The sequence below is a fragment of the Pholcus phalangioides genome, unplaced genomic scaffold (genome assembly GCF_987345545.1).
Source record: "Pholcus phalangioides strain wild (caught in Gottingen) unplaced genomic scaffold, Ppha-v1.0 ptg000004l_1, whole genome shotgun sequence".
Classification (NCBI taxonomy): Eukaryota; Metazoa; Arthropoda; class Arachnida; order Araneae; family Pholcidae; genus Pholcus; species Pholcus phalangioides.
In genome coordinates, this window is record NW_028301597.1 from 29905143 (window position 1) to 29930074 (window position 24932).

Consider the following 24932-nt stretch of genomic DNA (forward strand, 5'->3'; position numbering starts at 1 on the left):
ATACAGTCGGCCTATACTAGAAGTGTACTCTATCATGTTCTCAAAATCAATGGGGAAATTTTTTGATGACCAATGATGATTTTTTAACGACTAATTTATAATTTTATAAATTTTCACGTTTACACATTTGCATTTTGTGTGTACATATGTGGAGAATTAGTACTCTTAGAAAGTTTTAAATTCAGCTTATTGTACTTTTTTTTTTTATCTGAAGACCTACTTACATAAAGAAGGAAATAGAACCATTAAAATACACACGTATACACTTATAAACAAAACATTTAATACATGAAAAATATTTACAACTATAAATTAGATTCAGCAAACTTCCTTGCTATCTCTAGAGCTTCCTCAATTTTTTCAACATCATTGGATTCAATGGAATAATAACAAACAGGGTCTTTGGTTTGAGCTCTTGCTCTTCCTTTCAGAAAAGTTCCAACTGGCTGTATCCACAAAAGGGCAGAGAACGAGGATGTGGCAAAATCCTGGAAATGATAGAAATAATGAAAACTACACATTGAACATTATACAGAGTGATTCATCACTCATAGGATGATGAATTGCCACAATACAGCAAACATTGTGCACACTACTGCATTTTTGTCGTGGAATGCATGATAAAAAAAAGGTAGCAAAAAAAGTAGAGAGAACATTTGGAAAATGTAAACAGCACTTCATCAGAAGCAAATACCAATTTTCTCAACTAGATTTACTGCAATCAACTATCCGAGGGTGCACATGGTTCCAGCATGATGAAGCAAGTGTTTTCGCAGTGGAATGTGGAATCACATAAATGCTACATTTCTTCTTCAAAGGATTGGAAATGGAGGGTTCTTTTCCTGATGATCTTGCCTTATTCGACTTTTGTTTTTTGTAGAGTTATCTTCTGACTATTGTGTAAGTGACTTTCATTGCAGATCAAGAGGACCTTGTAGCCAAACTTAATATTATTAATGTGTCTCTGATGAGTCTCACTTATAGTGTTTCACCTATCCTCTTCACATTTGACTGCACGTTTTATGATATAAATGCTGGTTTAGGGGTGTGGTCTATCACACCTCCAAGTTTGTCCAATGAACTTTGAATCATGTACACACATGTATAGCATGCAAAATATGTGCAAGAAGAACATTTGTTTTTGCATGCAACAAAAAAGTAACATGAACAATGGGGCCATACACGAGTAAATTTTGAATAAAACCAGATATTTCTGAATAAAATACAGAATACATAAAATAATGTACAGAGACAAAGTATTGATGATGGCAACTTACTTCAGGGACACTGCAAGAGCACACTATGCTTTTTAAACCATCTCGGGCAATGAACAAGGCTGGCTTGTCTGAGAAACAGGATAGTGCATAATTCGCTATCTTTTTCCCATCTCCCTGAGCTTCAATTTTATGGACGACGTACCTTGAGTCTATGTTGTTCTTCACTATTAATTCCATTTCTGATTTCACCTAGTAAAGAACAACATTTTCTTCTTTTTCTTCCAATACCAAAGCAATAAACAATTTTGAATGGCAAAGAAATATATATTACTTTCCTGAAATTAAATGTCCTTTAGATAATATAATTGTCTGCCCACAGAGAGCAAGCAGACATGCAAAAACATGAAGAAAATATTGGAGGGCTGAAAGTTGTTGGCATGTATGCAGAAGAGAGAAAGAGCATTTGCATTGCTTTTTCAGATATTATTGGGGGGAGAGGTTCAGCCCTGTGCAACATTTATCAGGAGATGTAGCTCAAAGGATCTCAGCCCTTAGGTTTTGGTGACTATGTTTCCCCCCCCCCCCCCCCAAGTTAATAGTGGGTCCTGTGTCCGAGAAAACCTTATAGTTGAATAATGAACTACTAATTCAAAACACTAAAACTAAATGTCATGTACATTGTGAAATGAATGTTGAATAGTTCTGTAGTGAAAAAAGCTAATAATTCTAATAGTTGCTCTGATTAGTCTAAATTACAAGTTACTATTATAAATTATGAGTACAAATGTATTTTATTATAATAAGTTAGATACTAAAAGCTCAAAAAAGATAAAAATTGGTTTTTTTTTTCTATTTTGTAATTTTGTTAATATATCGTACTCTTAATCTTTATTTTAATAAATACATTATATTGTTATATTACTTCAAATTTATGATTTTCACAGTATTGCCCATCAAAACTGACAGAACTTCATTTAAGTCATCACTCTGCTTAAGCAGTCCTAATTTTTGATAATGTAAGTGACAACTTATCAAAGTTTTACTGTGTGTGTATATATAATACCTCAGAATACTTCATAGTATAACTTTCCCAAAATTTGTATCTCAGGTAAATGCAAATGCTCAAACATTCTCATGTCAAAATGTATTCATTCATATCATATAATCATAAAATACCTTTCAATAGTAAAAAAAAGTCATATGACAATGATGTGTAAATATGTAAGAAATTATATTATAAAATATGAATGTATAAAATAAAATTAGGGTAGAAAACAAAGTACCTGAGAGAAGCCTCTATGAACAAATGATTTTGTTTTGCTTTTTAATCTGGATGCAAGAGCAGATAAATTCTCCTGATGATTGCGAAAAAGAAGGAGAGGCAGATCTACTTCATGACAGTTCTGGAATAATTATATGTCTACTAAGTGAGACAGTAATGAATCAATGTGAAGATTTTACAGTGGTTACAATGAGTGCTCAGTCTCTTGGGAGTCAGAATCTTAATATGAATAATGCAATCATGTTTCGGTAATAAAGTTTAAAAAAAATTTCTGTTCCTAAAGTTATCTATTTTATAGAGAATTAATCAGCTTTGATAAGTTTTAATTGTCTACAATTTACAAAATTCAGGCAATACAAACCTTGGCAACTTTTATTTCTTTCAACATGTCCCACATTTTCAGCATGTTTTGCTGCAAATTAAATTTTCCAAAATCAGTTTAAAAAGAAAGGTACATACATCATTTCATGAAAACAAAGGACATACATTTTACCAAAGCTTAACAGTGTATGAAAATTTTGTATATAAAATATTCTTCAAAAATTAATTATGCAAATCAGTTGTAAATACTTCTTATTACTTTTTATTTGAATATCTAAAACAGGGGTCTTCAGAATTCATGAAAGAAATAATTTTGAAATTGATGAAAGAAATAATTCCCTACCAAATTTATGTAAATTTGAATTAATGAAAGAAATAATTCTGTACCAAATTTATGTAAATTTGAATTAATGAAAGAAATAATTTCAGAATTAATGAAAATTCAGAATACTTAAAGAAATTATTTAAAAATTTTTGAAACAAATATTTTCAGAATTATTTAAAAAAATAACACATAAATCAATGAGATATATTATTGCACAATCAATAAAAAGAATAATTGCATAATTACTCAAATTATTTCAAAATATATATATATATTGAGAAGGAAAATAATTTCAGAATTTCCAAAATAAATAATTAAAGAATCATTTAAAGGGATTTCAGATTAAAATTAATGTCAGAATTAATTAATTTAATCAGTAATTGATCAAAAACTTTTTCAGAATTATTGAAAAAAAATTATTTCAGAACTAATCAAAATTGACAATAAATTAAAGTCTTCAATTATTTCTGTCCCTGTTTAACTCGGGCGGGGGGGGGGGGGACCATTAGCCCCCCTCAAATAGATGTCACTAAATTACATGAGTTTGAGGCTGCAGGCTTCATGGGAAGTTTCAATTTGGCCCGCTGTGTCTGAAAGGTTGCAGACCTCTGGTCTGAAAGGTTTAAAACATCATGTCTAATATAAATTTAACATTGAAAAAAAAAATTCTTTGAAAGACTAATTTAAAAAAATCAGGGAAGTAAATACAAAAAACCTCTTCGGATTCCAGACATTCTTTAGCTTCAGCCTCAATGATTGACATCTGCTCAGAATACTCTCGTCCATTTTCAATTACGATTTCTGCTGGTCTCCCAGTTACTGCTCTGATAACTTTTTCCATATCTTTAGCACTTTTCCCGGTTATGATAACAAATTTTCCAATCTCTGAAGTTTTGAAAACATGCCTTCACAGAAAAAAAAAAATTCAAAATATCTTTTTTTTACAAATTGATGAGACATAAAAATTTGAATGAAATTAAATTTACCCAACACAAGTGAGTATATACATTTTACTTTATTTTTTTAATGGAATGGATTCTTATACAAATCAACTGAAATAGCACAGAAGATAAGAAATTGGGGGTAGGATAACAATAATAGAAAATAAGATAAAATCCTTGGAACCTGTTTGAGTATGTATATAACTTTAGTATTCCATATTATATTCTTTTTCTCTATACAGCCACTAGATGGCGCCGTTAACTTAATTATTATCTATGTTATTTTTCCCGCCTTTTGAGGCAGGTGTTTTTTTTATCAGCTCGAGTCAGTCGTACCTTTGCTCATGTCTAAATAAACGTTTCATTATAATTTAAACCTTGTGTTCTCCGTACATATTGGCATGTTCATCGTTCGTATACAGAACCATTTCACAGTAGCTGATGAAAGTAAAATTACTATAATGTTAAATAGCAAAATACTTGCCACCTGGCAGTTGAGTGGTTAGGTAGCTAGCCTCTGACTGTGCAGGTCTGGATTCAAATTGGCCTGGTTCAGGCATGGATCTCTACTAAGACTAATTAATTCCCTGGACGGATCATGCTGATCCCTTCAGAATACATGAGGATCACATTTTTTTTAAAGACTACATTTAATTATATGTTAATTTATCAATTCTAAGCTTTTTTTTAAGCTCTAAATTTTATACATGACGCTTTGAACTTTTGCAATCAGCTTGATGCTTTTTCTTTCTATTTTTCTGTTCTATTCTTTTATCTTAAACTTTTGTTTTTCTATTCATTAAAAATAGAACAAAAACTTTCAAATAAACTTGAATGATAACTTTTTCTTTATTTATTTAGAAAAATCTATCAACAACATGTATTTCAATTCTGTTTAAAATTAACTTACTATTATTATACAATAGCAATAATAATAATTACTATTATTTATATAATAGTAATAGTTCACTCCTTACATAGTAAAACCTGTCTATACTGTAGGGACCTGGAAAAAGTTGTTATAGACAGGGTATCGCTGTAGACAGTTTGAGCATTTGCGCTATTTTCTATTGAGTAAGAACTTTGCCAGGACCAAAGAAAATATTGTTGTGGACAGGTTTATCATTATAGATAGTACCTTTATACACAGATTTCACGGTATATGGCATTTTGAAAACAAACTTACGTGCCAAAACATGGTTCCACAGAAACTAAAGGAAAATCAGGTTCACTAGCTCCAATAGAAATCACAGGAACCACATCTGAGCAATTCTTAAAAATAACAAAAAATGAGAGGCAAAGATTACAAGAATCTTTGAAGACTAATTGTTGTGTAATGCATGTACAATAAATAAATGCTAGTTTTCTGATTAAATTACTTGTGCAAGAGCACATGAATAGATACAGACAATTAGCAAGTATGATGCATGCATAACTATGATTGAAATGGACCAATTCCAATCACATAAGACGATAAGTGCAGCTTTGTTTTCTATATTACAGAAATAAAAACTTTTCTTAACTTGTTTTTTTAATTCTTTTCTTCATTCAAAGAAATTTTATGCAGCTTTTACAAAATTTTGTTGAAATGTTTATGTGTACTGTTCTTTTTCTAAAAAATAGAGTTTGACACACACACAAAAAAGGTGTACTAATAATGATAATAGCAAAATTACTTTTCCTGATGAGACTTGGAGCTGTTCCCGTGAAAGAGACAAAATTTCTCTTTTCACATCCACATCTTTCTGTATCACCAAATTCACAAGATTTTCAAGGGACTGGAGAACCTCTTCTGTTAGGGGACTCTATAATTCAGAAAGGAAAAACATGAAAATTCTGATCAATTTCGATTAAATATCTAAAAAATGGAAAGGTTCAATAGTATCATTGGTAAGTTTTTAGAAATTAAAAATAAAAAAAACTTATGAAGTTGTTTTATGTAGTAAAAAAACTATTACATTAAATGAAATGAAGGACAAAGTTTTTCATTAAATAGATAAAATACTTCAATTTCAAACAATGAAATCAAGTTTTTTTCAGCCTTGTGAAGATAACATACGTAAATCTAATTTGAATAATAGAAATAAAATAAATTTTTACATTGGACTTGAAATGAACATCCAGAGTTGAACCACCAGCAAATGACGACTGCAGAAACATATGAGACATCAGTTTTTTTAAGGCTGAATTTAATAAATGAGAGGCACTATGATTCGATGAACATGAATGACGATGGTCCTGGTTAGGAATAAAAGGGGGGGGGGGGGGAAATAAGGAATACTTGGGTGAAAAATCCTGATTTGTAATCATCATGCATATTTTATCTCATTGCAAGTTTTATACAAAAAAAAAAAAGACATCAAAAGCATTACAAAATTTTGTGACTGACTGTGTGTTACAGAAAAACATTTATAATGCTGGCAAGAATTGATTAAAACTTCTCATTCAATCAAAATAATATATTGTTCAACTGAAAATAATAATGTAAAAAAATATATATTTTTAATGATTACAGCAGACATGTTTTTTTTAAATTAATAGATATGACACAGAAATAGTTCTATAAATTTAAACTGCCCTGCAAGTTTCCTAGAATTCCAAATACATTTGTTTCTTGAATGAACATCATTAATATGAAACAGAAGAGAGACCAGGGAATAATTTGCCATTAACTTGAATTCCATATCATCCAATCTATAATTTTAAAATGCTTTTGCTTTGGAAGGACCAAATACAGTCTGTCCCACTTAAACAGACATTAATGATTCCAAGCAGGGTATTTGATTATTCAAGAACAATTTAACTGCCATTAGTATAGTTTATAAAGTGTCTTATATAGTTTGCAATGTCTTAAACATCAAATTGTTCCTTTGATGTCATCTGTGCAACCATCCTTTTGAAGCAGAAAAATGTTAACAGTTTTCATAATGTTTAGCGATTTCCTCTGTTTTTTGTCTAATCACTGTTCCTTCCATGACAGTGCTGTTGATTAACACATTTGTAGCTCTTTCAGCATGAAGCCATTGCAATACAAATTAGGCTGAATGCACACCAGTTAGACACTAATAGACGAGACAACTTTTGACAAGCTAAGTCGTTATTCGTGTTGATTTGTATGGCACAACACATACCAGTTAGTCAGACAAATTGAAACATTGCATCATACAAATCAATGTGAACAATGATTACTAAGCTTGTCTAAAGCTGTCTTATCTATTCATGTCTAACCAGTGTGTGCCCAGCCTTAGTCAACACCATCAAAGTTAGATTTTCTCTTCTGATCCAACTTCAAGTTTTATGATCAAGCTTCCCCTTCTTTTGCCAATCTTATTCAATTTTATTCAAATTTTTCTTGATGGGTGACACCTGAGCTTCAGAGATTTCATACTTTTTGGGAAATTTCAGGTTGATTTTTTTTTTTGCATCCAAAACTTTTAATTTGTTGCACAAACTCAAAAATTCTTTCTTTTTGTATTCATTTTTCATAATTTCAAGATTATTTAATTGATTCATTGCATGAAGGCATGGCTTGTGCACAGATTTTTTTAGATTTTACTTTCATCAAAGAATTATTGGCTTAAAAGAGAACAAAATATAAAATAAAACAATTAAATGCACTAAAGACCGCTTAGACAATTGAGTCCCCAAGTCTAGGTTTTTAATAAGTTTTAACTGACAACACATTTGTCGTAATTTTGAAATGCTTTATCTAATAAAGACATTACGCACATATAGTAGTTAATACATATTTAAAGTTATCGTGTGGATCACAATATTCAATTAAGTGCGGGAAAACTTGGTTAAATTACTCTGTCAAGTGGGAAGCTTTAACATTGTCTCTGTGGGAGAAATTTTGGTTACAGAAGATTTTATCCATTTAGGGGGGGGGGGGAATCTGTTACCGATTAAGTGGGGCCGACTGCACATGTTTCACATTAATGTGAGTTTTGACTATATAACTAACAACATTAATCTTATACTCATATATGTGGTTTATTATAAATAACAAACAATATATAAATTAGAAAGGAATCTTTACATAAAAGAGATCTTTTTCCTAAGTAACTCACACTATTTACTGTCATTTCAACTTTGACATTATTTTTCATCGTTCCTTCCATGACCCAACCATCATGAAATATACATCCTTCGATACTGTAAACATCTCGAACATCAAAATGAAAATTCTGTGGGAAATAAAAAGTAAATTTTGAAATATCTGAGCCTATAAAAGACAAAACTTTTGTTTAAAAATTCATGCACTAATCAATCAAGAATGCACATATTAAGAAAAAGTAACTTGGCAGGAAATTCTTGAGAAACTTTACTAAGTTCTAGGATTTTGATTTTTATAAATTTTTCTCGATGCTCTAAGCCTTTTATTGAATTCTTAAGAGCTTATTTCAATGAGCAACAATACACCATATCTTGTGGCCTATCTTTGGCCAGAAAAAAAAAGCTGTTAGAAAAAAAATTGTTCAATGTAAGCATTGTATCTGCATATCTGCCACTCTTTTTCTAGGATGAAATTGACCTTTCATGTGATCACTGCTTTCCCCATATTTTTTAAACAAATATTAGGAAAATGCTTGGTAATGTCAAGAATCATTTTGCACACTCAAAATTCTGTTTAATTAATTGGCATATGAATTTTATACTATAAATATGATAATAATAAATTTCTTGAATATTGGCTGTATTGAAACAAAAATTCATGTAGCCAAAAATGAGCATAAAAAATTATATTTTTCAAATATAAGTGCCTACAACAAGATATAGAGAAATACATAAATTGTTATTCTTAATGTTTCTCATTGGCCATTAAAAATTGTATTGATTTTTAACTGTTTTCATTATGCATCAATTTTTGTGAAGTTCCAGTCATTTGCATTACTGAAATATACAACTGAGATAGAACTGAATTCTTAAAACAAATAACAGAAAAGTACCAAAGATTTAAAAACCTTACATCGCCAATGATGGTACCCTTGTCTGCATCTTGGCCATCATATCTGTGATAAAAGTTTGTTTTGTCTGTGACCAAGACAGCTTGATGGCCCCGTTCAACCTCATTGACTGGCAATCCATCATCATTCAATATGGCACATAAATGAGCTGAAATTGGTGCTACAACTATATGTAGGAGAAGAGAACAAAACTTTAATAAGAGAAAAAAAATCGAATATATTTAATTGTTCATATTGTTGTATCATTATCACAGGCTACGCTTGAAATTCAAATTGATATTTAATACGGTTATCTACAACATTCCCTGTTTAGAATCTATATTTTAAAGGTCCTGAACATGTCTGCACTATTCTTCTATAAAATGAGCAAAACGTCTGTATCTTTGTCAACATTGTGATGGACAGGACATTTTCATCAAAAAAGTTGAAAATGATCAAAAAAGTATGGGACTGTCATTCTTAACACTCTAAAAAAATATACAAAAAGGAAAAGCTTTTGACAAACCTGCTTTATATTTTTCAATAACGTAATTATACTTGTATGAATCAACAGTAGGATTTGGAGACTTGTTTTTGGCATATTCTTCTAATTTACAACGTAGTCTACTCTCAGAAATAGGAGCATCTGTCCAAATATTATCACTTTTACTCGTACTCTGCAAAACATGAGATTAAGGTAAAGCCATGAATATAAATAAAATAAAAATAGTTATAGCAAAAAAAAAGTTACAAACTCAATTTTAGCTGTAAAATGTGTGAAATTTTCAATAATACTAAATAATTTAAATAACATTAAAGCTTGTACAAGAAATATTTTTCTATTTTCTTCATAAAATTTAAAATCAGCAAAAAATATGATCAATACTTTGATAAGGTTTCAATTTAAATATATATTACCTTAGGAGTCTCTGAAACATCAAAGGATTCAAGGTAATTGTTTAGCCATAGCTTCATTTCTATCAAAGTATCTTCGGCTCTCTTCAGGAACCTCAAAGGGATATCAGTAGCTGTATTGCACACCTTAGGTAAAAATAAATAAATAAATATGTGATCCATAATCTTTTTAGTTTCCTATAAAATTGAAATGAATTTGTAAATTTAAATTATACTGAATAAAACATCTAGTAAAAAGCCTACAAGCCTATAGCAAAACTTACTAAGCCTATAGTAAAAATCTTGCCACCGCTAAAAAACTGTGTATTAAAAATGTTACAAGGAATGTTGCAAAAAATAAATGCATTGATCGCTAACCTTCAAAAAGTCTTTCACATCTTTCAATAGTCCCTTGCATTCATCAATATTCACCTACAAAGAAACCATGAAAAGATCAAATGTGGAATATTTCAATACATTCAAATAGAATGACAAGGATTGAAAAAATCCTCTAGGGTAGAAGTTATAAAACCATGAAGTCTGCCTCCCTGGAGAGGACTGAAAGTTTAATGGGAAAAGAATAAAGACTTTTGAATTTTCAAAACTACGAGATGAAATTTGGGAAGAAAAGTTGTCTCCACCGAGAACTGAACCGGGTATCTACACTACTATTCAGAAAATCTCTTTCTTTCATATTTTTCAGACTGAAAAGCAACATCTTCGTCTACTATCACCATATGAGGCATAGTTGCTGAAATTTAAGCAGGCTGCAATGCATCCACTTAACGCATCAAGCTACAATGAGTGTTTACTCGATAAGATTAGTTGTGTCTCTGGTATATGGGTTAGCTCACTTGTCCGGTATGCAAGATGACCTGGTTCGATTGCAGTTGGAGACATGTTTTGTGACTTTTCTTTCCCAAGTTCATCTCGGCACTAATATTTAGAAAATCTGTTTGTTTGGTATTCAATGAGTTTTTTCCCTTCAACGTTCTATTTTGATATAAATAAGTCCTGGGAGCAGTCCATGCAGATTTTGAGAGCTCAGGAAAAACGTAGCAACAAAAAGTTTGAAAATCTATGGAATTATTTGGATTTTTCTCTATTTTTAGTAAAATAAGAGACTACAATATGCATTTCCTTTTATAAAAGATACCTGAAAATGCATCATATTCAATTATTAAAATATGTATTACAAAATAACAATTTGTGATGTTCATATACATACTATATATTAATTTTGATACCCAGACACCTATTTGATTATATTCTGCTTTTTGAATACCTGAAATTTTTAACTTTGAAGGGAAAATATTTTAAAAGCTAAATAAATGAGCAAATTTGAATTGAAAAAAAGAAAAGGACATACTGTGTCTTTCAGGCAATCAAATCTATTTTTCACATCAATAATTTGTTGCTCGAAAGCCTTCCCTTTATGAAGAAGTTCTTTGGCATGTCTTCCTGTGACAGCATTCAAAGTTTTCACTGTTCCTCCAAGTGATTTGAACTTTGTAATTACAAAATTTTCCAAATCTGATGTATTCAAAACATGTCTGGAAAAAAAAAAAGATGTAAGAAGAACCTAACTGAGATAGTTTCAAGAGGATCAATTTTTTTATAATCATACAGTAGTCTCGACAATACGATGTGGATGGAACTGCAGCCAGCTCAGATTATCAAAAAACGTGAATTATCCAAAAAAACAATAAAAAATGCTTCAAATGTTGATTTTACTTAGAAAAAAGACAAGCAAAAGCGGTACTATCATACTTGCTATATTTTCAATTCTTGAATAAGATATAGATGCCATACGATGTGTTTAAAAAAATGAAGAATGAACATCTGATAAATTCAAATCATAATGCTGATTTCATAAATTGACTCTCGACTTAGCTAAGCTGAGTAAGTAATTGTCTTCAATTGAGTTCTGAAAAAAAAGCTGGAGCAGTTTTAAATGATTAACAATAATCAAACCCTATGAAGTGTCAGAAACACATATCAGGAGATTCAGTATTTTCTGCTTTATATGGTTGTCTGTTTTAATTTTCTCGAATGGCACTAATATTTACTTGACAGTATTTTTTCTTGGTTAAATATGTATAGTCTATCATCTTGAATATTTTATACATGCTGGTAAATATACTAACGTTCCGCAACAGGGTTCAACAGAAATGTGATCTGCATTTGAGTCACTGCCACCAATTAGAATCACGGAAACAGTATCTGGATATTCCTGAAAAAAAAATTAATTTCCAAGTTAGTATCACAAATTTGATACACAACATGACTTATGTAGGAAAAGAAGAATGCCTAACATAGTTCATTTTATTTATCATACATGGTTAGTATCTCTCTCATAATCTAATTAATGATATAACTTGAAAGGAAAAAAAACCTATTTTTTACAAGCTATAGATGGAAACATACAAACACTAGAAAAATAAGTCACTCAGTGGATTCCCTAAATAACCATATTTTATGGAACAAATCTTTTCTATGTAACCTAATTTTTACAAGAATGCTATCTATTTCATTTTATACTATGTTAGTTTTGCTAATTTGCTCTACAATGAAAATTATTTCCTGATAAAAAAAATTTCCCATGCTGTGAAACATTTTGATTGTGTGGTTACTCAACTATATATTTTTTGGGAATAATTTCAGAAATGGGAATATTACTGCTCTTTTTTGTGCAACAACAAAATTTAAAAACTGATATGAAAAAACATTTGAAATCTTTTGTGCAAAAAATATAATAATTAAACACGCACAAATATCTACCTCTCCATGAATAAAAACAGCATTCGGCATACTTTGAACATCATCCAGGGACATCTGTAACTTCTGAACTGGTAGTTTTTGAGCAATTGCACTGCTTATAAAATTTTCTATTATTTCAATCTGGTCGGCTGTCAATGGTGACTGCATGCAAATGAAAAATTCAAGTCATTTGACTGATCAAATTCAAATTAAAAACATTATTTGAAGATGCTCAATATAATCTTTCTAAGAGAAAAGAATATTAATATTTTTAAATGAATAAAATTTAGAATTTTTTGCAAATATATTTTTTTAACTTTTCAGATAATTTGAAATTCAAGCTTTCATTATATGCATGTTAACATATATAGGTTTCAAAAGAGAAAAAGTGCATAGTTACTCTTGAAGTGAAGCCAAATCTCAGATGGTTTGTATCAACAAATGATGATCGCTGTGAGGTATACGGAATTATCTTCCTCAGGGCAGCATTCAATAAATGACTAGCAGTATGATTGAGAGTGCAGCCCAACCTGTGGTTCTGAAAAAAAGAAGAAAAGATTCATTCACAATACAAAAATTGTTCATGACTTATTTGAATTTATTAAATGGCCATCAACTCTCATTACAAAGGTATATTTAATACACCTTTGTAATAAAATAAAAATAATTTTTTTTTTTCATACAAAAATTGCCACGTTTTCAAGACAAATAAATCCAATTGGTCGAATGGTCGACGCCTTTCAGCTCTTCAATGGAGAGCCGTCATCAGGACCTCGTGGTCAGAATTCACACGAATCATTCGTGTGAATAATTGAAACCAGGCAAAGTTTCTCATTTTTGTGATAAAATAAATTTTATTTTGAAAGCATTCTATCATCAGAAAACTGGATAAGAATATTTTAAATTCTTATTTTTAAAAAAAATTGATTAAGTTGAACATGATTAATACTAATGACAGGCAGGAGATTCTATCCCTTGAGCTGCTGGCTGACTGGAAAAATAATACAATAACAGCAAGAGGTATTCCCAATAAACAGCTTCCAAGATGACATGTGATCACATTTAAAGCATTTTTTAAATTGGAAATTGCCTTTAAAACTACCAGTTCTAAATCAGCTATTAGACAATGATAAGCGTGAACACCCTGTATACAGCTTTTACATTGTGTATAAAGCATATAAGCATATCAATTTGAAAAAAGAATAATAACAAATATAGAAACTCCTAAAATGTGCTCAGACCTTGTCCACTGACATTGTAACCTGGTCTTTTGAAGACATCTTGCCATTTAGCATTTTCCCTTCATGAAATACATATCCATTGAGAAAGTGAACATTTTTCACTTGGAAAACAATATCCTAAAATATTAAAGGAAAGATAAAAATGTTTGACACTCTAAGGACATTCAGTAAGCTTTTCTCTTAAAATTTTTTGTGATTTTTTTTTGAAAATTTCTCATTTAAAATACATGAATCAAATAATTTGATAAATATCTTTTCAAAACTTATGTTTTCAGATTTATGGATGAATTGTTATCACGTCCTATAAATTTAATTCTGTCTCAAAATATTTTCTAGTGATGGTTTTATGAGTTTGTTCCAATCCTACTAATTTCGAGTAATCATGGTTTATATTTCACTAGCTCCCTGCCCCCCCCCCCCGATTACCCAGTGAACAGCAATCCCTCCACCCCATGATTTCAATTTTAGTTTTCCCGCCTTCAAATAACCCATATTTTTAGGATTAACAACTTGTATCACAGAATACTTTCCATCTTGCAATTAAAAAACTGCTTTCTCGCACCCTTGATGGTGCACATGAACATCTGATAAAGAACCTTTGTTTCAAGAAATTGAAAAAAATTTTACGAAAATTCACATAAGATAACAATTTTTCTAAGTGTGTTTGTTCATATATTCTTGTGCACATCAGATTCCTCATAAAAAAAGTGCAGTTAATTTGAAAAATGGAAATAAAAATTAACCTTAGAAAATATTTCACCAATATCAGCAATTTGCCCCCCAGCAGTAGAATAGAAATTTGTTTTGTCTGTAATTACAAGACAATGATCTCTACTCTCAACTAAGTCCACAATTGATTGATCTTTTATTATGGATAAAACTCTGGCATCTATAGATTGAACACCTAAATAAGAAATGGAAAAAAAAAGACAAATTAAATCAAAATCATAACAATCTAAATCATCTTTTCTTTCTCTCACACATATTGACACTTAAGTTTATCAAAAATATATATATATATGAATGAATGAGCACCAGAACTCTGCAGCTGGACTTATTCCATTTTCAAGATCTCTTATAGCCCAGCTTTGTGGCAGAGTCTGGAACAAAGAAATATGCAGCAGATTCCCAATTATGCACAAGGTTCTATAGATTTTCTTCATTTTTTTTATATTTTAAATGCTTCAATATGTGTTGTACTTGAAAATAACAGTTGAAGATGAGATATTATACATAGAATTCAGAGCAAACAAGTTCGCCATCAGTAAAATAATAATTTTTTCCTTGACTTTTTTTACTTGTCATAAAGTCCAGATTATCATCCCAACAAAGGGTAAATGTCATGCTCCTGCTGTTAGCTATAAGTCCTTTGCAGCCGTGTGCCTCTTCACTGATACTCACACAGCCAGACTGCTTCCTATTCCCCTTGTATAGTTAGTTTATTTTGCTGCTTTCAGTGCCGTCCTAAGGCATGGGCCCACCCGGGGGCCTCACAAAAATGAGATCTGGTTGAAGCTTTCAAGAATTTGCCTCGTAGGGCCTCAGAAAAATCACTTGGCCCGGGGCCCCATGATGTTTTAAGGCGGCCCTGGCTGCTTTTTGCCCTTTTGTTTTAGTGTTGGACATAGGTGGAGATTGATTTGGAAGTCTTGGGGGGGGGGGGCACGATGATGATGATGTTTATACATATATACATTAGATCAGTTGACTCCACCTTTGATGCTGCCCCCCCCCCCGTATCTCCACCCATGGTGTTGGACAGTTGTATTATTATTAAAACACGATGATTGATAAAAGAAAAACAGTTGTTTTGATTATTTACTGTTGTGTAAAGTAAGTAAAATTAAAAAACTTCCTTCAATTAAGACTAGCTATAGCACCTAAAACAAGATAGAAATAACATCAAGAAAAATTTAATTATCATAGCAAACAACACTTTTTAACGCTTGAATGATTAAGTAACATTGGGAATGAAGATTTCATTAACAGCATGCAATGGCAAAAGTAAAATTTTGTTAAAAATTGAATAATATTGTGGTTTGGCACACAATCTTACCATGCTTTATTGAAGTTGCACTGCTCCAATTGTATTTATATTCATCATTTGTAGGAGGAACTTGATCGTTTTGAAGGGCTTGAAGTACAGCTAAAGGTACTATGTTCACTGATCCACTGTCTGTAGGATGGCTTGTACTCTTCTGTGATTAGAATAAATTTTAAAAGATATAGAATAGTTTTGTCATTAAATAATTATCATAAAAGTTAAATATAGTGGATCTCACTTATAATATTTTGGGAAAATGTTTTAAATAGGAAATATCAATGAGTATCAGTAAGAGTTAGGAGACCACAAACATAAGCCATACTAAGTGGGAAAAAATTTACAATGGGAACATTATAAGTGGGAACCTCTGTGAATAAAATTGTACACCATTGATCTTTTGTTTCAAATTTTTATACTTCACCTGTTTATCTTGAACTTTTTTGTAATCTTCCCAGTCGACAGACAAATTTATCTCGGATGCTAAGTCTTGTATGATATTCTCATCTAATCCATGAACTGCATGAAGTTCATACACCATGTTTCCTGCAAAAATTTAAATTATTCTCCACACACACACAAAAAGGAAGCATTCAACAGTGCACATTTGAATGGATCTATATAAGAAAAATCATCAATAGAACTAGAAAGCTTGTACAAATAAGACAAACAATGAAAAAGTTTCCATATACTTAAACTGAAAAAGGTTTACCGTCTAACTTCCGATTGCTAACTTGTTTTGCCATCCTGTTACGAATTTTTCTTCCCTTATTGATAATTTTGTGCAGTATCTTTTCTTCTTCATTTAAAACTTGAATAACCTGAGTGATAAAAGTTGACTAATTACAAACAACAAATATAAGAAAATTGGTAGTTTCCATTTGAAAGCTCATAAAACACAACAAGTTGTAGACACATCAATATTATTATTGCACTGATCAGCCAGTTTCGGAAGTTACGAAAAAAATATTAGCAGAAAACACATATGAAATAGAAGTAAATTATTAATTTAACACACAAAAAGCTTACATCTGGAATCCTCTCACTTATTTCTGGGAAAAAATCCAAAGACTCTGCCACATATGACACCAGCTTAGACAATGCACCAGGATGTGTCTTTAAATGCTTATTAGCAAGGAAAGTTGCTCTTCTAATGATCTTCCTTAAGACATGTCTGTAAAAGTGGAAATAAAAATTTTTTTCTCAATACCTGGATCCCAAAAAAAACATTAAATGTGATCAAGACACAAAATTATGTTTTCAAATGTATTTCAATATAAAACAGAAATTCACAAATTACGCTGAGTATATAATGCTCATATAATGATGAAAATTTATACCATGGCTTGTTATTTATTGGATCAAGATTTTTTTAAAGTTTTTCCTGATCAAGATACAGTAGAATCCCTCTTTAGCGGACACTAGTGGGGCAAAAAAATTCGTCCATAAAGGAGGGGTGACCGTTAATCAGGAGTTTGAAATGCATTATTTTATTATGCAAGGGAAATTATTTTGGCCATAAAAGAGAGGTGACCATTAAGGGGGGTTTTACTGCATCTCTCTGGCAAGAATATAACATATGGCGTGAAATAGGTAGGTGTATTTTCAATTCGAATGATTTTTTTTCATATAACCAAAGTTTCTATTCCAACACAAAAGTTGTGTTTTTCAAGCCTATATCAGGGTCATGAATCACAATTTAAACACATCTAACGAAAAATTAACTAGACATGCAAAACAGTCATTTATGTGATTATAATGATCAATTTCTTAAGTTTAAATTTACTTTAAATAAACAAGCATCTAAATAACTCACCCTTCATCATAATTATCTGGAAACACACCATCAGCTACTGCAACAGTAATCATGCGCATATGGTCAGCAAGTATACGATATGTAGTGTCAACATAATCAGTATCATTCACTCCCACATGACCAGCATATGGTCTGACACCAAATTCCTGAATCAGGAAAAAAACCCGCAAAATATTTACATGAACATTCAATTTACAATTCAAATTTTTATTGAGTATTTTATGTCATTCTTTATTTTATAGCACACAAGGCCTCCTCATAAGCTTGGGCAAACGTGAACTTTTGAGCCCAATTTAGAGCTCTTAAGAAATTTTCTAGGAGTATTTTTATGTGAGAATATGTATAAATGATATGGGAACTGTCCAAAGTTCAGGCTCTTTATGAAAAGGGCAGTAACTGGTGTCAGCCAATGTCTGAAGTCTTGCAACTGTGTGGAGCAACCAGACTTTGGTCATAAAATATTTTCAACCTAGATTCTGAAATATGTTATGAAACATGGTTATTTTAAATTTGGCACTGTGTTAAATGTTACAAACACTGTTCAAGAACTCAACAAGATGAGGAAATAAATAGTCTACATTGAACAATTTTTTGGCCATGGGCACATGCCCCATATTTCCTCGAGAATAGAGCTCTAACAGCACAGTCAAACATGAAATTAACATATACTCAGAGATGTGTTTTATACCTGTGTGTGTGTGTTCTCAGCTTAAGCTTTGTGTAAGAGATTGTGACTTCTGAATAGTTCAAGAAAAGGGTGGGGGATTCTTGATCCAGTGTTATAAAACACAGTAAGTGCTTGAGCACCCACAGTTCTCAAAGCACATACATGTTTTTAATGATTTCCTGATGAGTCTCACCTTCTCTATACCACCAAATAAGGACTGAAACAGATCAGTGTCATAATTTGAACTTTTTCCCTGTAGGATAGCAGTAAGTCTCTCAAGACCCATTCCAGTGTCAACACTATAATTAGGCAGAGGTCGAAGAGAGCCATCATTCTCCCTGTGAATATAAAACAAGTTTGAAAAAAAAAAGTTAAAAAATAAGGACAAATTTAAAATCTATTGATACTGCACATTGTATTATTGAACAGTATTTCAATAATTACAGCAATCCAGTGCCATCTTAACGCATGGCCCCACCCGGGCACAACACAGGGGGCCTCAAGGAAAAAGGGGCCTCACAGAAATGAGAATTTGTCAGGTAGGGCCTCAGGAAAATCACTAGGTCCGGGAGCAAATGATACTCTTAAGACAGCCCTGCAGCAATCGATGGAATGAATAGAAGAAAAAAAATCAATACCATGGTTAAGATGTGGATCCCGAACTGTCAAAAAATAGGGTGATATGTTCATTATTTGGCTGCACTTAGAGTAGCATCTCACTTAATCTTGTTATTAAGAATAATACCTCTTTGTAAGTTAAAATACACTACTTTATGATTTACGGGTCTATCAACCTCAAGATATCCAGTGTGACAACTTTTTATGAGCGATTGATTCAGTATTCTAGTTTTCTAGACTTTTGTGGATAAAGACTACAAAAAAAATTGCTCAACTTCAGTTATAAATTTTTTTTTTCAGTTAGTTAAACTTTAACTTTAAACTTTCAACATTACTTATAAATTTTCAATTTAAATAATATAATCGAACAAATTTTTTCTGAAACAAGAGAAAATTAGATTATTACATTATCTAATTACATTAGACAAAGAGTTTATCATAAAAAAACAATTAGTATAGCAAAATCTCAATAAGCCAAGGTAAACTAGACTAAGACCACCTTGACTGAAACTGTCTGAAAAACAATAAAAAATTACATTTTAAGAGTGTAGGTGGGGGAGTACTTTGCCCTTAATTTAACTGCTTAATTCATTGCACAGCTGCCAAGATCCATGGCCTCTTTATAAGGGAGGCTGTCACGTAGATAGAGCCCTGGGAACTTGATATGAATGATTTTTTTCCCTCGCACTATAAATTTACTATACAAGAGCCTATGAAGAGTTCTGGCCTGAGGGTACCTCAGTCTAGGGAATCAAGACCCCTTCAAACTAACATTACAGGAATTTTTGAGAAAAATGAGACAAAATAAAACAAAACTTGTTCTTCGCAAAAAAACAGAGATTTTGAAAATTTCTACCACCCCTGATAATCCAGGACATAGAAGTTTTTAGACTCTGAGAGGGTTTTAGCTGACAGGGTGAAAATCGTGAGAAATGCATGCAGGCTCTGAGTCCAGTGGAACTTGAGATTATACCATCGTGAAATGTATGCGCTGGGATAGGATCACGTGCTGCAGACGATGTAAATTAGTGCTATTGCTGTAGTAACCATGTGTGGCAGTTAGTTGTCTGTTTCAATGAGTATCGTAATGGCTGACTACACGAACGAGGAATACGCTGATATGCATCTGATTTATGGTTGAGCAGATGGAAATGGGCACTTAGGACAGCGGATGTACCAACAGCAATATCCAATGAGGCGTTGTCCATGCTACACTATCTTTGCCACGATCGATCGACTACTACAGGAGACGGGAACCTTCCACCAAGCAGAGAGAGGATCTCATAGCGCAGATTGTCATTGCTGCAGCAGAAATTCTTGCCAAGATACCATTAATATTTTGTCATCACAACTGAATTTCAGTTAATGAATTTTCATTATGGATGCCATCTAAATTATGAAATAATGCTGTTGCTAGTTGAATGCAAAGCACTGGGCATTTGAGCTCAAGTCTTCGTCATCTCAGTTTTCTTATAGTAAGGGACTAGCAAAAATATCTGGTATTGGCCAGGTTTTCTCCATATACTGGGAGCATAAGAGAAGTGACAAATCATTGTAAAAAGGTAAACATGTCTGAAACACATTGTTTAGGAACCATAGTAACAAGTGTAAACATTCCAAAAGTCATTATTGAGGCCTACAAAACAATTGTCTTTAAAGGAGAGCGAAACCTTATATCTCAAAAATTATGCACAGAGTAATGTAAAAAGTATAATAACATGAGCAGATAAAAATTTGTATACCTTTTACATTGAATGAAAACAAGATTCCAGATTTCCCTTAGATCCTTTGAAACTGTGTTTTGCTGATTTTCAGAGAAATCATAATGAATTTCAGTGCAGGGTCCACACGGTCCAGTTGACCCCATCTCCCAAAAATTTTCTTTCAGGCCACAAGGAATGACATGACTTTCAGGTACACTACAACAACAAATACCAGGTAAGATATTTTTGTGATGATTACCAAATGAAATGTGTGTGTGTATATATATATATATATTTATTTTGCAATAGAGTCAAACATATAAAAATTTTCACTTACATTATCAAGTTCATCAATTAAGCATTAAGTCAAGGATTCACAGAAATTATTTACCCAATGCTGAGCCAGATATCTCTGGTCTCATTGTCAGCAGGCAGGTTTAACTCCTTGCAACCACCAAAGTATGTAACATATAGTCTATCTTTTGGCAAATTATACACTTCTGTCAACAAATGCCAACTTTGATGGCAGGCTTCTACCTAATAAGGGAATATTAAAATAAATAAATAAATCAGAAATGGATCATTCACTTCAGTCTCGAAGTTGGTTACAAAATTCTAATCATCCACATTTTTTCTCCCTGAAAGAAAGCATCAATCAAACATAACACTACTTATGTACAGTAGAACTATGATTTGAGATCGTAATTAATTCTGTAAATGTGCTTGAAATCAAAAACACTCGTTTTTCTTCGATGTACATAAAAAAGCTTTCTCATAGGAATGATGAAAACTCAAATGATGACCGTTCCACAACAGTCTTTGCCCCGGTGTTGGTCAGCTGAAGATGGTTTTCTATAGTTCTCAACTTCAAGGTACGAATGCGAGCTGATATCTCCTTGTTACAATGTCTTATCGTGGAGAGCAACAGGTCAATAACGATATGATTACTCAATCATTGTACTTCACTTATAGTTTGAAAAATTTATGGCAGCACTATAACAAGCATTACACAGAAACAAATTTAATGTTAGGTTCACAACACATACACACATTTTGCAGCATGGCCCAAGTCTTCTTTCACTACCTACTTATATCTTTTCATTGAGACAGAGGCCATGACCTGGTTATGAGGAGGAGGGTTAATGTTTTCAGAGAGAGAGAGAAATTTTCTCTTTCATTGACACACAACAAGAGGGTGAGAAAAAGTGTTCATAGGTTTGTGTTAAGAATACCACTCCACATCCAAAAAAGGTCTTAACGAATAAGCTGCAAGTCAGACAAAGGCCCTAAACCAGGGCTTGACAAATCAAAATTTTTGGTGATAGCCAAATTTCTTAGGAGCCATGTTTTTCCTCCAAGAAAAACCACCCTAAATGTAATCTGAAGTAAATTTTCGACTTTCTTGGGACTGAATGGCCTCTTCCCATGTTGGAAGAAACATATTATGAAATCAAAAAAATTTGTATCAATCTTACATCATAATTTAGTAATCATAGACACTTTTAGGCATCAATATAGATGCCTAAAAGTGTCTATATCACCATGATTTTCTAGTCGCCATGGTGACCTGGCGCCTGGGATTTGTCAAACCCTGCCCTAAACTGATGGTTTTTTTATTAATACACATATGAATACAATATATATATATATTTTTTTTTTTTTTTTTCTTTCTTTTAATTGGAAGGAGACAAAAAAAAAAAATGTTTGAGCCAGGCCCTTGAACTTATTGAGAAAGCTTTAAAAGCAGTTAGAGAAAGAGAGCCATCTGCTTTGTTATGATTTCACGATGCTCAAAAGACAACACTATTATACCAACACCTCTGATATATAGACTAGTTTCATTTAGAAGGTGTTTTGAGACCTTTCACTCATATATATTGATTTCCATTAAATAAATACTTTATTTTATCCAGTATAAGAACCTCCTCCCCTCCACCCCCCAATTTTTAGGGCTAAAAATTTGGAAAAGTGTTCATCAAAGATATTTTTTATCTTGAGATTTGAAAAAAAAAAAAAAGACATCCTTCATTCACGTCATAGCGACCATTAAATTCCTCATCATTCTCACCTGATACATCCTAACCAGCTACATCAGCTGGTTCATTATCACCATTAGAATCATTCCCATTGTAAATAGCATCATCTACACTACCATACATGTTGTTACTTACTATACATGTATAGAAAACCCCCCTATTTTTATGACCTAATTTTTGCAAAAGAGGGGTTCCTTATACACATTAAAATACAGTAAATACTCATATCGCAAGAAATCTTGAGTTCATTGAGCCAAAATCTGATAAAACTTTAAAAATGTTTGGTCGTATCATGACGCATCCCTCGTTTATCAAGTAAAAATTTATTTATATATATTGCTCAATATATATATACATATATTTATTTATTTATTATATATTGTTCGCCTCAGGGAACACTCATAAACTAAGTTACTCTTAATTAGAGCTAGAATTTTTATGCTCTAAAAACTTCTAAAAAATGCTCTATAAAATATGTCCTAAAAGTTTTTCATTCCTATCTCAAATAACATTAGTTTTAGCAAAATAATATGAAAATGAGAAGTGTTGGTGCTGTCTAAACTATTTTGAACCATTACTTACTGTGTGAACAGAAATTCTTCGTTTTACTAACTAACCTCATCGAGTCAAAATGTCCCTTTCAAGCAAGTTTTTCCCTCCAAATTCAGAATTAATGTACCCCCATTTATAGGTAAAGATACCTAGTCAAGTAGTGTATTTAGCTTTAGAAAAGTACAAAATTAAAAAAATAAATAATTATTTTTATTTGATAAAACTTTCGAAATTTCCCACAAATGCTAAAAAAATTCTCCCATTTACCAATTTTAGCAAATTTTTCCGATGAGTTACCATCACTAATACCAATACAGATGATTAATCTACTTACAGCCACACACCAGTGTCGTTGAAGGGCTAGTATTTTTATGCTCTAACAATTAAATGTCATTGCTGATTCGTTGAAAAACTTGAATTTCAGGATTTTTTACCAATCAGCAACGATGTTTCATTTTTAGTGCACAAAAATCCTAGCACTTAAAGCTCTCGTCAGAGAACTGCAAAAACCAGTCTGAAGCGAGCGGGATTGGAAAAGCGAGGAAAAAATTTACTTTTTATCAAAAATCATGAAATATGTGAAATATGCCTTAAAATTCTGAAAATATGCTCTACCATGTAAAAATAGTGAAAAGTACAAAAAAAATAAAAAATATGCAAAATCCGAGCCCTACTTATAATCAGTAGTTTTACTGTACAATGAACTAATGATTTTTTCAGGAACACACATTTTTGATAATTTACATTAAAGTTGATTTAGTCAGGGCTGTAACTAAGATTTTTGCCGCCAAGGGGCAAACATGATTTTGCCACTCCCCACAACTTTGTAATTTGACTATTTTATAACACAATGTTTTTTGTTCTCACCAAAAACTGCTGCCCGGGATAGCTGCCCCCCCCCCCAAGTTAAGGCCCTGATTTAGATATAAAAAAATTTTCAGATAGAACAAAGCAATTTTATTGTATAGCAACTGACAGTACCTTGTTTCAAGTACAGTAGGCCAACTACCCTGCCACTTATAAGAATCATATTTGTTTTGTTGACACATTTTAATTCCTATAACTAATGATTCTTACAAGTGGTTACTGTAGTTCTCACAGTAAAAACTTATTTTTTAAAATAAGTTGAACAAAAAATAATAATAACTATGTAGAAGAAAAAAAAAATTCACCTTGAAATAATCACCGAATGACCAGTTTCCGAGCATCTCAAAGAATGTGTGGTGATGCAAATCATGTCCAACGTTATCCAAGTCATTATGCTTCCCACTGACTCTGATGCATTTCTGGCTATTGACCGCTTTATTGAGATGATAAAATTTGTGCGACGGAGAAACTTTATTCAAAAGTTTCGATTTGAACTACAAAACGGAAGATTGTATTAAGTGCTTACGATTATGCTTTTGCATTTTACATAGAAACAAAGATAACACAAATTTAGACAAATGGAATGATTAGGGAATGACATTTCATTCATTGCTTGAATATTTTTGACAAAAAATTGATAAAATTAATTGTGCAATTAATTTTATTTAATACAAAACTCTGCAGAATTGTTATTGCCCATATGGA

The 24932-nt window shown here is 31.7% G+C and overlaps 1 protein-coding gene across 3 annotated transcripts in view; it reads right to left on the reverse strand.

Annotated features, from left to right (window-relative positions):
* Positions 1-266: 266 nt before the first annotated feature.
* Positions 267-24932, reverse strand: part of LOC149087070 (alanine--tRNA ligase, cytoplasmic-like) — a 34683-nt gene continuing 10017 nt past the window's right edge. For all 3 annotated transcript variants that reach the window (XM_089231297.1, XM_089231296.1, XM_089231298.1), the window contains exons 3-30: positions 24533-24721; positions 21164-21309; positions 20812-20988; positions 18645-18789; positions 17785-17930; positions 16998-17142; positions 16681-16789; positions 16393-16514; positions 15984-16125; positions 14671-14831; positions 13928-14044; positions 13087-13224; positions 12708-12848; positions 12074-12159; positions 11296-11479; positions 10305-10358; positions 9951-10073; positions 9559-9709; positions 9056-9219; positions 8157-8273; positions 6187-6324; positions 5763-5891; positions 5273-5358; positions 3861-4050; positions 2861-2911; positions 2501-2620; positions 1278-1466; positions 267-488 (exon numbers count right to left, since the gene is read on the reverse strand). In XM_089231297.1, the coding sequence (XP_089087423.1) occupies positions 306-488; positions 1278-1466; positions 2501-2620; positions 2861-2911; positions 3861-4050; positions 5273-5358; positions 5763-5891; positions 6187-6324; positions 8157-8273; positions 9056-9219; positions 9559-9709; positions 9951-10073; positions 10305-10358; positions 11296-11479; positions 12074-12159; positions 12708-12848; positions 13087-13224; positions 13928-14044; positions 14671-14831; positions 15984-16125; positions 16393-16514; positions 16681-16789; positions 16998-17142; positions 17785-17930; positions 18645-18789; positions 20812-20988; positions 21164-21309; positions 24533-24721 (3843 nt within the window). In that variant the 3' untranslated portion in view covers positions 267-305. The remainder of the gene's footprint in view (positions 489-1277; positions 1467-2500; positions 2621-2860; positions 2912-3860; positions 4051-5272; positions 5359-5762; positions 5892-6186; positions 6325-8156; positions 8274-9055; positions 9220-9558; positions 9710-9950; positions 10074-10304; positions 10359-11295; positions 11480-12073; positions 12160-12707; positions 12849-13086; positions 13225-13927; positions 14045-14670; positions 14832-15983; positions 16126-16392; positions 16515-16680; positions 16790-16997; positions 17143-17784; positions 17931-18644; positions 18790-20811; positions 20989-21163; positions 21310-24532; positions 24722-24932) is intronic.